Raw genomic sequence first — 16,395 nt, 5'->3', positions numbered from 1 at the left:
ACTTTAAACAAATAATTTCAACTTAGCAAATCAGTTTATACAATTCTTATAAATATTAGGCAATGTTACAATATTTATAATAATCTATATGATCAAAAATTTCAATTATTCCTCATCACTTCTCCATTAAGGAGATTCCTCAATAGTTCCATATCAGATCTTTTGAAAGTTTTCTTACAAAGTCAGAAAATATTCCTTATAGCAATTTCACGAAATATTTTTTTTTATTCATTGATTTGGTTGATTATTATGTCTTTAAGGACACTTCATAATTATTTTACTTGTTGAGATGTGGTTAGTGATTTCATATATTTTATATGAAATTTGTTTAAATTGATTTAGAATTTTAATTTACTTACCACGGGTCCACTGTCGTCTACAGTTCGACGTTTGTCCTGTTTTAGGAGGGTTCCTATGGGCAACCATTTCGTCTCCAGAAGCGATTTGTTCTTGTGCTCCTTCGTTGGTGTTGCATTTTGTTCACCTGAAATATTAAAACAATTTCATTTATTAATCAATAATTAGCCAGAAGCATTCTGGAACACCTATAATTCATTTTTTTAGATTTGGTAAAATCTAAAATAGGTTATTAATTTGTTTAATTTTGATAACATTAAATATGTTATATGAATTTGAATAATAACCGAAGATACATATATTTTTGGTGGCAAATACATTTCTTATCTAACTAGTGGGGCGCATGATATCGTGCCTTAAGGCAAATTGCTGGAACTTCTTGTACCAAAATTTTTTTGAAGTAAAACTTCTTTAGGCGCGATATGGGTGTAAAAATTTTTAGGCGCGACACGGGTGTAAATCCGTACAAATGCAACGAAAATGCCAACGTGTAGTTGAACACTACGACGCCGTAAGCGCTGATGTCGCAAGTATCCACTCCCGTCATGTCATGCGTAAGTCGAGCGCTAAACCCTATATGAACTTGCATTAATTGAATCACGTTTTTTTTACAAAAGAAGAGGTTGCTGTATTATGTCCTCATGGAATAAGACTTTTCTTAGAGAATAAATGTGTCATGGAGTATAATAAATTTATACTGAATCTCGTTGAAGACAAAATAATATCTACTGCCACGGATATTTATGTAGGTTGCCATGCGACAGATCAACAATCCTACATTCGTCAGCAGTTTCAAAAAAATCGGTTATTGATACCGGGGCTTTGCCGTATGAAATAATTTTAGTTCTGAATAAATTTTACATAATAACAACTAATATTGATGTAAGTGATGGCTTAGCTAATGGTTGTGTGGGAAAATTAGTGTACATAGAACGTGGCGATAATGATGAACTTCTACGTTTATGGTTTGAATTTCCCGGTAAGATAGGTAACAAAATTAGGAAGAAAGCTTCACATCATATTCAAACTCTTAATATCAGGAGGACAGCTGTGCCGATGCTCAGGAAATCTTATTATTATTGATGTTATATGATTATTAAAAGATGATTTTTAAAATTCAAATATGATGTTTTTTTTATTTTTATCTTAATTGCCTACTCATACAATATTAAAAGTTTTACTTCAATCGCGTGTGATCCTTACGCGCACTCTTTTTAATCCATTCGTTTGCATATTTGCAAATATTTCGATTCAAATATTTTAGATAATTTTAAATGAAACAGAAGTTCAAAAACACAAAAATGTAAGTTTCAAATTTTCTGAAGATTAATAAAAGTATTTTAAAACGTAAATGTTGTGCTTTTGAAATATGTGCTACTGAAATATAGGGATACTCGATTTAGGATCTTTTTTTTAAAAAGATCAACATTTTTGAAAAAAAATTACTCTGAAAGAATTAGATTTTTGAAAAACTATAAATTTTTGACAAAAAATTACTTTTTTTAAAAAAAGACTTTTTGAAGAATAAATTATTTTGAAATATTTTGGAAATTCTGAACTTTTTTTCAAAGCAATCGTACTGCATTAGAGAACTAGAATCGTTAACTGCATAGAGATAAAATATCGAAGCGCGTAAGCGCCGCGCCGCCTTCTAACGGATGAACATTGGTACGGAACCCATACGAATGTAAACAAAATGTATACTTATTGTTAAAATCTTTATAAAATATCTGATAATTTGATATGCATATGTCTAATGATCATTTTTGACCGCCAAATGGCTTTTTTTTAGTTTTTTTCACTAAATCTCCGAAACCTGCCTTCATGAAAATTTGATCAGCTCTTCATCTTGTTAATACAAGTAAAATGTTCTTTGAATTATTCAAATCGGACGCTCCAGTTCTCTTAAAATCTGAGTTACCGTTTTTGGCCAAAATGTTTAGAAGTTGTTTAACTTCTTTTCAAACTTTAATAACTTGTTTTCAAACAAGATATATAAAAGTTTTCATTTTCGATTTTTTTTGCGATTACTATAACTTGCCCTACGGGAAGTTAATAAAGTTTTGTTTGACAAAAAAATATTTTTATTTGAATACTAATTTAAGAGTCTTCGGTAATTATTCAAATTTATATAACATTTTAAAAATTAAATAAATTCTTTAAGTCGACTATGAGTTATTGGTTCATATTTTTTATTCATCTTAAAGGTTTATTTTATCTACATTTAACGTTTTCCAATGACTTCTTATTTGAAAACGTTAATTTGTATTTCATACATTTGACATATTTCACATATTCCGTAAAATATTATTTGATATTTAGTATTATTGCCGATTTCAATGTTAATCTATTAAATATTTATTATGTTCCATTATCTACAAAACTACTAATTAAAAGCTTATAGAAAAAAAAAAATCGGGTACATTTGATGTATAAAAAAGTTTACCAAAATATGAAAATATTTTAATAACTCTTTTCTACCGGGCAATTTTTATTTTTTATAACTCGAAGAAATATGTATAAATTGTGAACGTGCTTTTTTTACAACCGAAATAAAACCTGATGATTTCTAAATTTTATTATTTGGACCTTCGGATTTTTTGTGATATTTATTCTGGTTGGATTTTGTTCAATTGAAAAAAATCTATTTTTTTGTAATTCACGTAAATTTAAATTGCGTACATTTCATGATATACAAATTTCCATTTCAATAACATCATTTGATTGCTTAGATATAATCTATATATGATTGAAATATCCTTGTATGAGCGTTCCTTGTATTAGTCGTGTATATATATATATATATATATATATATATATATATATATATATATATCACCAAATATAAATAATTTTTTAAATAAATTGTAATAACTCACCATGAAATCCTGGATTGTCGAAGGCGTAGTCATCTTTTTGAGCTTCTTTGTCATTTGGAACTAATCGTTGACCTGAAACAAATATGAACTTATTAGAACTAAAAAAAAATGTAGTACTTGATTGGAATTAACATTATAGTAAATTAACAATATAACTACATTCCATCCATTAGTGCATTCATTTTAATTAGGAATATACCTGTAATTTCAATAAGTCAAACCAAATGAGATATATAAAACTTTTAAAATACGACCATCAATTACATTCTTTTCATGTTCTCACTGTAGCCCATAGACTTACTTACTTTATTCTGATTGTTACATATAAATTTAATGAAAAAAAAATTACGTTCTTTCACATTTGATATTTATAGAAAAGCCCAGTTTATCAACAACAATACCAAACATTTGAGAACCGAGAATAATAGCGATTGTTCTATTTTTTAAATGATCCATCCAATACTTCTTAGATCCAAATCTATCTATCATATTCACATATGATATTTATAGAAAAGCCGAATTTATTAGCAAGAATTCCAAACATTTGAGAACCAAAGAATTTTTTGTCACGATCTTTTATTTTCTAAATGGACCAATACTTCTTTACGAACTTCTATACACAATCTGCAAAATTATATATAAAACATTTACAACAAAATTACAATTTTATCATATTGTAATTTATTGTCTTTTTTTTTAAATTTTAGATACTTGGATTTTAATGATCGTAAACTTGTATTCTAAAAGTTCAGTCGACTATGGTTTTTTGGCTGCAAAAGCTTTTTGCCTGCTAATTTTTCAGAAGGATTTAAAAGAACCACTGGAACTTCTACGCCTAGAAATTTTACTTCACTCTAATTCTTCTATTCTATTTTTTGTTTAACACATTAATTGCCATGTCAGTCATATATGCCTGACGCTACAACAATTTACATGAGCTATGTCCGATATAGGCGATTTGGTAGAACACTTTTTGCATTAAAAAAGATTTAATATAGTCAGGTCAGTCAGTGTTTGACACCAAAATTGTTGTTCTGGGAATTTTTGATTTTTTTTTTACTTTTCTACATTTAATAAACAATTTTTGATATTATCTTGGCGATTAACGTGTTAAAGTGGAAGTAATACTGGTAACTTATATTCACAATCACCTATTTTTTTATTTTTGATATACATGTACAATATGACCGATCCTTGATAAAAAAAATTCATAGAAACATGTCAATATTGCCAATTTTTGGAATGTTAATAGAAGATAATGTCTAGTCCCATTAGTTTATAAATTAAAAATGTTTAAAAATAAATCGTATTTCAATTTTTTTAGGTGGCTCACAATTTCTATTTTAGTCTGATTTTTCAACAACAATACTATTGCTAATAATATAATTTTTCTCTGCATTAACTGTTTTTTTTTTAAATAGGATAGCGATCCTTCTCACGCAGTCAAATAATATATACCTCTAATAAAATATAGCTGAATGTATTTTGTATAGTTTGCTATGATAAATAAATAAAAAAAAACTAAATAAAATAAAATGAAGTAACACAATATCATTTTTCCCAAATTTGTGTTCCAAGAAACCATTTTCTACTATGACCATTCCCCATGTCTCTTCCAGCAGCAAATTACAAACGTTAGATCTATATTTAGATATCGTCCTCCGCAAAAATATAATGCATGTTTACTGTTTTTATTAGTTGGGTAAGAAAATATCATTTTAAATTGTTTTCAACGTCTTAATTGCTAATAAAAGCGAGCGACTCCGAAAGCTTACTGTAAAATCTCTTAAGTGGAACAGACAGTAAGAAATATCTCTAACCGCAATTATTATTATATAAGGAGTGGTTACACATTTGTGTCATTTTTGTAGTTTGTTGTTAATTAAAATTGTTAGTAATAATAATAATTCTCTGAAATATACGGCAAAAAAAGTGAAGTAACGGGTGTACAAGTTCACTGAGGTAATGAATTGATACTAAATGTTGGAAATATCTTCAAAAATTATTCGAGGCCTATATCCTGATTCTATTTATTATTATCATTATTATTGACTTTCCGAAGAAAATCCGATTTGCTCTTGCTTTGTCGATGTTTCAAGACCTTCTGAATCCTTTGAGACCAAATTTGGAAAGATGTGTGTGTGTGTTCATGTAGAAAGATTTAAAAAAATCAATACTTCAGGGGTGAAGCCAATTTTCTCAAAATAGTATTATTTGGTAATAAATGATCTATACAAAGTTACAAAATTGAAACCAGGAAAAATTCTGAAGTGGTCTATTTTTTGGTCCACCTTTTTACAATCCTCAAAAATCATTCGAGGCGTACAAGATGTCCAGATTCTTTTATTATTATTATTGACTTCTCGAAGAAAGCCGGATTTGCTGATCTTGTTTCCTCGACGTTTCAAGTCATTCTGAATCGTTTGAGAACAAATTTGGAAAAAATGTTTGTGTGTTCCTAGGGAAAGGTTTAATAAAGGGATAAACCCAGTTTTCTCAAAAAGGTCTTAATTGGTAGTAAATGATCCACATGTACTTACAAAATTGAAACCAGAAAAAATCCTGAAGTGGTTTATTTTTTGGTCCACTTTTTTATAATCGTCAGAAATTATTCCAGACCTGACTCTATTATTATTATTATCGATTTCGCGAAGAAAGTCCGATTTGCTAAACTTGTTTTCTCGACGTTTCAAGTCATTCTGAATCATTTGAGACCAAATTTGAAACAATGTGTATGTGTTCTTAGGAAGAGGTTTGATAATGCCAGGGATTAACCCAATTTTCTCAAAATAAAATACAGAATGGTCCTGGTATTTAGTATAGAACCAACTGTATAGTAGTAACATAATTTTTGAAAATATTGTCAGGTCACACTGTTTGTACTACGACCTTAAAATTTGCACAAGTTATTCTTTGTAGTGTCTACTATGATGGCAAATAATAAAATGTAGGGAGTTTTTTTGCAAAATTTTCAGATATTTGCAATTTAGTAAAAAAAGTACAGCACTGATTTAGTACATAGTTACAAAATTGAAACCAGAATAAATCCTAAAGTAGACTATTTTGTGCTTCACTTTTTTAAAAATCTCCAGAAGTCCGATTATATTATTACTATTATTTATTGACTTCTAGAAAAATTTCAGATTGTTTTCTTGACGTTTTAAGTTATTCTGAATCGTTTGTTACAAAATTTGGAAATATGTGTGTGTTCTGAGGAAAAGGTTTAATGATGTCAGAGATGAACCAAATTTTCTCAAAATGGTTTCAACTATTAGCAAATGATTTTTATATAGTTCCAAAATTGAACTTAGAAAAAATCCTGAAGTAGCATAATTTCTGCTCCACTATTTTATAAAACTTCTACTTCTCTACTTGTGTTTACATCAGCAACCTTCTATTTGACAACCATCATGGTTCTTAAAAGATTACAATTACATAATTATCTCATTGTAAACAGAACCGTGCTGATAACAGACAAATATTTACCAAACAAAAAATAGAAATATGAGGCAGAACCGTGTTTGCTAATTAATTTAGAAGTCAAACAAAGTTAAGTCGCCCATGATGATGATGATGATGTTACTAGGTCAACTACATATTAAATTATAAATCTCGGAATGGTTCATTAGACATGTACAATTGTACATGTCCAATGTTGTACAAGCTCTAAGTTTAATTTTATATTTTTAACACGATTTAATTGATACAGAAATATATTGTAGAAATGAGCCATGTTAAATAACTTTTGTATTAATTAACCAGCATTGGAGCACAGTTGTTTAATCAATTTATGTACTAAAAAATCTTATTTTCCTTGCAAGTATTTATTATTTATGCATTTGTTTAACTAATTTGTGCAAAATTAATGGTTAAAAAAGTATTTTTTTGGTGATTTGAAATTAGAAAAAGTTCATTTGAATTAAGATGAAATTCAACAAAGTCTATATTTAGAATTTTAAGGATAAAAAGTTTTACCGATTGTTTAAAATTCAAAATTACCAAATGTAACCATAGTCATAATAAAAAAATTAATGAATAATAAATTCACATATTTAAGATTGATATCTCCAAAGTCTATACTATTTTGTTTTAATTTAAAAAAAATACAAATATGAATTGGTAATTTTTAAAGTCGCAAACCTAATATTTAAAGAAATCTGTACCACCTGATATTTTAGATCGGCTAATTATAAAATTTAAAAAAACAGGAAAACCAAAAGCACAATTGGAATTTTGGAAATATTTTTAGTTTCGAATATTGTCATTTTTTCTTAAAATTTTCAACGAGTTTTTAGGTGGCAATAAGTTTTTAGGTGGTGAGTGTGTTCCTTATTTTTAGATGGTTTCACATGAATTTTTTGGTTTGCTGATGTATTAACAAATGTTTACAATCTTTTGTTATTGAGTAGTAGTCAATTCTGCTACCAATAAGCAAAAAAAGTTTTTTTTATAGATTTCATAGTTCTCGTTTGGTTTTTGTTTTGTTAAAAGATTTATTGCCATTTTTTGCTTTTTTATTTCTGCAAAAGATAAAAAAACATATCAAGTTCACAAAAAGTGATCTGCTGTTTATGGCAAAAGCCTTTGAAAAAAGCAGTGTCAAGATTGGTTTTCCAAATTTCATTCTGATGATTTTCAACTCAGAATTGAAAATGATCTGGTTATTCAGTTGAAGTTGATTACAAATGTTTTACAAAGTGTATTACAAAATACCAAATGAATCTACTTGGAATCCTTCAATTCTGATATCTACATTAGCAATTAAAAAGACCACATAACGAAATTAAAAAGGTAGTTGAAAAATAGCATTCTGAATTGACAAGTCGAAAAGGTGATGTGTTCCAACATTGACTCACACATCTTAAAAATTATTAGAGCTTGGTTGGGATATTTTGCCATATCCACAAAACAGACCTGACCTTGTATTGTCTAGTTGCTTTTTGTTTCAATTTTAACAAAATCTCTTGATTGGCAAATAATGACTCAGATGGTGTCAAATAGATGGTGTCAAACTGATTCATTTGTTTGATAATCAAAACCAGAAGTATTATGAAAGTGTGATAATGATACTGTCTGACAAATGACAAAAAATCATTGATCAATACATTGGAAAATAATTATTTAGTACAACAAAAATATCTTTAATATTCTAACAAAAATCTTACTTTTTTCATTATTTGCTGACTTCGTATACACGTACATTCGTCATATACATTTTATAAGTTATCTTTACACTTGTATTTTATTTGATTGTTTATAATTATATAGCACACCATATATCCTTGTTTGTCAATAATGTTATAAAATTGGTTGGGAGATAGATTTATTCCTTACCATCACCCTCCATAGTTCTTGCCTAAAAGATTTTCCCATTTTTTGCACTCCATAATGGCGTGCTCAGTATCCGCCCTAGTCACTCCCCACCCAAGCAATAGGAATTAGGATCGGAATTGATCCCAATCCAGGTGAAACGGAGTGTATGTATGGTTAAATCTCAGTCTACATATCGTAAAAAGTAATAGTACTTTAAAAGTGATAGTATACTATCAAGTAATTTTTATTTCCACATGTGAACATCACTAAATGATTCCTGTCAAAATTTCTTTTGCCTAAAGGGATCATCATTTTGCCCAAGTGTATCATCAATGATTTCGATCGATACTTTCTACTCGCGCGTTCTACTACACTTGACTCTGCTCAGATCTCTTAAAGACCCGTTTACCAATGTTGCGAAAGAGACCAGAGTAAGAGGAAGAAAATAAAATAAAATCATGTAAAATAAAATAAAATAAAATAAAATATGAAGACTGATATATGTTGTGTTTGATTTTGTCGCATGCCGAGAAGTGCGTTGCACTCGGCAGCCACACCACCACCATGGGCGCTTGTAAGAGCTGTGCAAAAAGTATAAATGTGGAGACTGTGGAGAGTCTTTTTATTTTGTTCTTGTTGATGCGAAATAGATCTGTTTTGTAACAGACAACTAGACAGGACTCACATTAACATCCCGAAGGAGAAGTTTTTGTTTTTACCAAAAAATTCGATTCGCTAATTTTGTTTTCTCGACGTTTCAAGCCATTCTGAATCGATATCGGCATTTGGAAACAGTATGTGTGTGTTCGTGTGAACTGATTTTTTGCCGTAAATTCACGTTTTCTCAAAAACGGCTGAACCGATTTCAAAAATTTAAAAGCCATTCGATTTGTCTAGCGTTTAACAATTATGCGCGACGATCAGCCAAGCCGTTTCTTTGTGAGTGGCAGAAAACACTTATTTATTTAATTATATTATAATCAATATAATATAATAGTCTCAAAGAAAAAAAATTGTAAATCGTAACCAACCTTTACCAGGCCTAGAAAATGAATTGAGGGTTTGCATTAAATACAAGTCAGTGGATCCTTTGATCTGTTTCTAGAAGTAGTTAGAGAAGAAGTAAGCCAATTACTTTTGACAGGTTTCAATTTTCTTGATTTCTTGGCCTCATATGAATTGCCCTGTAGTGCTTTCGAAATAGTACTATGTCATTTTTTCCATTTTATGTCACTTCATCCAAATTGATAAAAATCCATCAAACACTTGAAAATTGCAATAAAATTGTTTGAAATCACTATAGTCCAGTCATTATAGTAAGTTCACCTCGGAATTCGAGATACCCAGATGTAAGTCTATTGCTTGTATATTGACACCCTAAAGTTGTCTCAAAATCTATATATGGTAGGATGTCAATACCACATGTAGGTTTTGAGACAACTTTGGGGTGTCAATATGCAAGTATTTACAGACTTACAGCTAAGTATCTCGAATTCCGAGATTCTTACCTAATTTAAGCTTAAATAACTGGACTACTAGTACTGGCATAAGTTCATTAATTTTTATTGAAATAATTACAGAAAACAACAAATAAGTTCCAACAAAAATTTAATACTGTTCATTGCATTTTTCTCCAGTCAAATTATTTTTGTGTTGCTCTTCTTCTTGAAAAAAATACTTCGGTTTTGTAATTGACAATTAAAATTCAGAAAAACCCACACTGTCTTTTATGTACCTAATTAAAATTAGGTGAGAGACTAATCTGTTACTATAATAACTTCTATAAAAGTTTTTTTTTTACATTTAACTTTATGTTAGCAATTACAAATGCAATGAGTTATTAGAAATAATACTTGGTTTTATAATATAATATTGCCATGATTTTTGTCATTCATTCAAAATAGATCGGTTTTGTAACTGATAATTGTTAGGCCAAAGTCATATTGTCTTACTATATGAATATCGTACCAAATAGTATGTACAATAAAAATGTGGTCTTGGATTTTTAATACAGTGTGTTTTTGTTTTTAATTTAAAGTCTGATCTAGTGGAATTCTTATGGAATCTGTAAGTAGAAATTAAGTTTAATTCCTGTGCTTGGATATTTTCACTATTTTAAATTGATTAATAGTAATTATTGTCCCAAGTTGAATCCCAGTTTAAATTTTGTTCTTACATTTTATTTGAGTCTCACTACTCTTATATGTGTTAGCAATTTGCTGTTAAAAAAATTAGAAATTTTAAAATTGTCAAATGTTAATTTTGCAAACGCCATGAGATATTAGAAAATATATTAGAACGTGTATAATCTTAATAAATAATAATAATATTGGCTAAGCTGGCGCCAAAGATTTGGAATGCATATGCACAAATTTGTATAAAATTCAAATAAATTTGTATTATATCGATATGCTTGATATTTTAATACGTTAATATTTTTAGGAATTAATATTGAATTTGTGTCAATTGGAATATTTGAATCGTTACTTAATGAAAATTTAAAAACATAAACCAAATGTTTTAAAATTAACACTCCGTGACAAAAATGGCACTTTTTTCCTTGAACTTTTTTTAAAAATCTACTAAAATTTTACGTTAATTTGAAATATAGCATCCTTCTGTCTGTAACAGCTCCTGTTTTCGAGTTTTAGGAAACCACCTTCATTGGTAATTTCGGCTATGATTATTTATTTATTTATTTATTTATTTATTTAACTCCAATCGGATTATACCAAATGGGGAAATTTACATCAGCTTTGAAATGAGTTTCGAATCCTTTTCAGACCAAAGAATTTTCTGAAATTATCAAATATAACATGACTTAAGCTTCCGACAAATTGACACGACTTGATCAATCTTATGACAAAACAATCAAAGTAGACAAAATCAATTTTCTTACAATTACATCCGCTAATTTTCTCTTGAAATTCCAAAACAACATCCATGACATTCCTGAATAACTGTTTCCCAATATATATTGAAATTCGTCGACTTCTCGACTTATATAGGTGTCAAATGTCATCCACATCTTCATCCAAGGAATAAGTGAAAAAGTAAGAACATTTAAGATAGCGACGAATGCGAAGAGGTCACAGGTGTCAAATAAATTAAATTAAGGAATTTTATGCCGCACAAATATTCCGTAAAAACGCGGAAGTATTTTGCATAGATACTAAAGAAGTCAGATGGTGGAAGTTTAGCAAAAATGTATATAAATGGAGAAATATTCTGATAAATTGAGACAAATAGTCTATCACCTCTGTACATAATTATGCTATCCTAGTTAATTCTTATATGCAGATTTCAAAATCATAATGACTTCTGAAAAAATATAAAAGCATTATAATGAAACAAATAACTCAAAGAATATTTCAACGTATGTGATGAGATGTGAAGAACTGTCTCACTTTCTTTTCTCATAGTCTAGATTAAATACAAGTCTACTACGAGACAATGCTAAGAAAACGACATTCTATTATTAAACTGACGATGAGTCTTCTTCAAAAGATGAGATTTTGACCTTATGGGAAAATGTTCTCCGGAGATGGATAGGAGAAGCATTGCGTGCACAATATGTGTAATCGTAAATTATTAAAATTTATTAGACAGTTTTCAATCGTTATGGAAGGAAATGGTATTGTGGAATCTCTAATGCTACAATTTGGTATTGGCTTATAGACCTGTTCTTGGATGACATTATTATGTTATAACATAACATGTCGCAAATAAGAGTAAGGGACCGATTCTGCCGCATAATAGAAAAATGTTATGGCAAGGCCATGTTATGAACAACTCTAAATTCTTACATATATTTAGTTAAAACATATTTACCGTTTCTATGGTCTTTCAAGATTTGTGCATTTTTATTTTCTGTTTTCATCTTTAGGTAGACATTAAGTAAATATTTTCAAAACTAGTTGGTATTGGTATTTTGCCTTGAGGAAATTTACATTAACATCCCAATATGTGTAAATAATCGACTTCAATAAAATATAAATTAATTTATGAGTGATTAAAAGTATTTCGAGTGGATTTATTACACATAATTGAAAACGAAAGAACACGTTAACTCGGAGTATTTTTAAAGCAAATGTTCACAAATCAATAATTTTTATAATTGATCCAGTTTCTGTAGGACTTTAATGGTATGGTATGTTCATTAAGACCAAGTACTCTATCGTTATATCAAATAAATTATCTAATTTTAATTCAAAAAACTATTCATTTTTTCAAACTTTGATGAATTTTTAAAATTAAACTACTTGTCGTAAGGCCGTGTAATTCGGTAAATTAAACTACTTCAGTAAGTTCTATAAGACCATAATATATATCACAAAAAAGTTTTAAGAAAATTGCCTTAAATTTTTTTTTTTCAACGGTTAATTACAAGAAAACGGCTCGGTAGATTCTCACCTAAAACTTATCAGTATCATTCCCAACTAATATCTTTCGAATAGTTTTTCATTTTTCAAAAATAGATTTGGTAGTATGAGTTTAAATGTGGACGTAAAGTTTAACACTTTTTTCCAAATTACAAAGAAACGGCTTGGAAGATCGTCGCACTCATCATCAAAATGTCGCACTCATCATCATAATCCTCATCAAAATGTATCGAATGGTTTTTAACTTTTTGAAATCGGTCTAGCCGTTTTCAAGAAAATATCGATTTACGGCAAAAAATCTGTTCACACACACACACACAGGCACATAGGAAAATCCAATGGTTTGCATTATATTTTTGTACTACATTATAATCTAGGTTTTATTAAATTAAAAAAAAAATCTATGATTGTGACTGAATATTACTGTTTAAAAACATTTGGAACTACTAACTAAACTTCTTAAAAGAAAGTTGTATACATATTCAAAAACAAAATAACATGGTGTAAATTTCGACTAGGAAACTTTTCCCAAAAATTGTCTTCTACTGGGTATGAGACTTGTAAAATTATGCTTCAACAAAATAATAAAACAATAACAGACAGTTCAGTTACGAATACTAATTTTGTTTATATTGTGAAAACCGATAATTTATTCATAATAAAAACATTACTAAAGGTTAAACCACAAAACGCAGTCCATTTTTTTCCTCGGTCTTGTAATGACGCGTCGAACAAGTTTATCCTGTTCCATTCTCGTTATTTAATGTTCATACATTTTATCGAAAAGAATACGATTTGTTAGGATAGAAAGAGAGCTGGGAGACTTGAGTAATATTTTATAAATTATATATTAAAATATAGTAAAATCAAATAGCATATTTCGACATAACATGTTCGAGGATAGTAACTGTTTCATCTTTAAATTGGTTGCTTAGAATCATATTTTAATTGTTATGGATGAATGCTATAGCATCCACGTCAAGTACTATGCCTCTATTTCACGCAATGTGCTTTCTCAGCTAATTTTCCAGTAGAAAAATGAATCGTGGCCAGAGGGGTACAAAGTTGTGGCGCAATATTTAAATTTCATTTTTAGATAGACCGGATAATATTCGTTTTCAACATTATGGAAAATTTGGAAAATTCATGGGAGAAGTGTTTTATATGGTTTATTACAAATAAAGAACATGTTTTCCATCTGATTTACACGTCTAATTTTATATTTTCTCAAATTATACATAATTTTTAAATGAGGGCGTAATGGAAGAATTTGGTGGACGACCAAGATTCCTTGGTCTAGGGAAATACATGGTATTTATGTGGGACACGAAAAAAATTAACTTAAAATAATTAATTTAGCATCAAAAGCATTATTAAAGCCTTTAAAAAGTCATATGCTCGATTGCAATTAATAGTTTGATACATTTTTTTTTTATAAATTCAGAATAAATTTTAATTGTGGACGACCAAGATTCGTTTCTTCAGTATTATCGGACTTAGGAAATACATGGTATTCATGTGAATCACGAGAAAAAAATCAAATAATTCTTTTCATCATCGAGTCAGATGCTGTTTCTCTATATAAATTAAATGAAATTTCTAAATATGGGTTAACTAATACTTTTTCAATTTGGGGTGAATATTGGGGTTTATTTATATTAAGCTCATATTAGTTTGCCGAACTTCAGCTTGTATTATACAAATTACGTTTTTATTCGAAATATTTTTTCCAACAGATCTCGGTCTTAAGGTTGGAGAAGGTAACGCTTATCAAAAATCGTATAATAATGATTTTGATTCTTTTTCCTTTTAAAAAATATGTAAATTTTTCTTCAAACTATCAACTTTCACATTTTATATGCGTCAGTACAAGGTGTACTTATTTCTGGTACAAAATTGATGGAATTAAGATTTTTATTAAACAAAATTGTTTGAAAACATTAAGAACAAATATAGCATGATTTTGTAAATTACCAATATATTGACATACAATTTTAGCTTATTCAAAATTCATTTACATGTGGGAACAAAATTTATTTTAACTCTGTTTAATAAACTTCATTAAACTGTTTAATAAATTTCAATCTAAATAAAAATTTCTCACACAAATTACTATCTACGGTTATGCTAACAAAAATATTTGATGGCGACGGAAAATTTTATTAAAATATTCTCTTGCTGATGAGTCATTTAGATTTTATGACAATTTTATTAACTCAGTTCCCTGTTTTGGGAACCATGAAATCTTAATAAAACATAGAATGTTATTACACTACAACAGTTAATTTTATATCATTTTTACCGGTGATATGTGATAACACATATCATTAATAATACTTTAAAATAACATAGTTAATTTATAACATTTAGTTTAGTTTTAACATTTTCACAGTTTCAATTTTGATTTATAAGAAATATTACAAGATTCTTATAAGATTATGGAAATCTTATAAGATTCGTATGGTTTACAGGGACTTCCAGTATAAATATTATCTATATATTTCTATTTATAATTAATTATGTGCCTATGTAAATAAATATGTGTATCTAACTACAAGGCATGTTATTTGAATTTCATGCTACGTTAACCGTAAAATATTATTCCATACATTAAATCAAATGCACAAGCCAAATCATTTCATTTCATAAATATACATGTGAAAATGTAAAACATCTAGTTAAATACCGATCTTTATTGTTTATGCATAAATTTTATCAAAAGTAGTTTACGATTTTTATTATTAACACACTTACACAAGAATTTTAATTGTCAATTTAACTAACTGATTTAGTTGTTAAATGACTTACTAATTTAGTTGGTTCTATAAAAAATTTAAATTGTTTATATAATTTTGTATATGCATATTAAGTCTCTCCTTCGATTTATTCAGGTTGTTAAGTTATAAATTGTATTAAATACTAATTTGTTGGTATAATTTATGATTTGTTGCAAGTTCCCATTACACTAATGATTTGTTTTTTATAGGTTCGATATCTATTCTAATGAGTAAAAATTATTAAATATTATAAAAACAACTATAAAAAGATAAACCTATTCCTTTGCAAATTACGTTTTCACATGTGTATTACATAAACTTCAGTTTTTCAAAAGCACACGTAAGTCATCATCCACAAATGTTGGAAATTTCTAATTAGAATTAGTTTATAAGATTCAATATTAGAATTTTCCAAACACTCAAACACAATGTATAATTTCATTAATCCCAACGATACACGTGTATTAGCTAATGACAATCCAATAATAATCTTCTGATTAGAAATTTATCATATATGAGTGTCAACAGAATTATAATCCACCGTACTCTAATAATTATTTAATCAATTCAATACAATTACATTGTATTATATGAATTAAATCATTTGGGTAATCAAGTATTTGAATAGACTTGTGTTTGAGTCATACAAGTTTCCTCGAACTTTGCTCGTTGACTTAAATAATATAA

General features: G+C 28.3%; 1 protein-coding gene across 1 annotated transcript in view; it reads right to left on the bottom strand.

Moving 5' to 3' along the window:
* LOC113389386 overlaps positions 1 to 16,395 on the bottom strand; it is a 73,321-nt gene that overhangs the window by 6,263 nt on the left and 50,663 nt on the right. The window contains exons 2-3 of the mRNA XM_026626430.1: positions 3,237 to 3,308; positions 360 to 484 (exon numbers count right to left, since the gene is read on the bottom strand). Of these exons, the coding sequence (XP_026482215.1) occupies positions 360 to 484; positions 3,237 to 3,308 (197 nt within the window). The remainder of the gene's footprint in view (positions 1 to 359; positions 485 to 3,236; positions 3,309 to 16,395) is intronic.

Source organism: Ctenocephalides felis, unplaced genomic scaffold, assembly GCF_003426905.1.
Source record: "Ctenocephalides felis isolate EL2017-DRISC unplaced genomic scaffold, ASM342690v1 CF-g0.4_SCAFFOLD_03573, whole genome shotgun sequence".
In the NCBI taxonomy this organism is placed as follows: Eukaryota; Metazoa; Arthropoda; class Insecta; order Siphonaptera; family Pulicidae; genus Ctenocephalides; species Ctenocephalides felis.
This window is presented reverse-complemented; position numbering and strand designations above follow the sequence as displayed.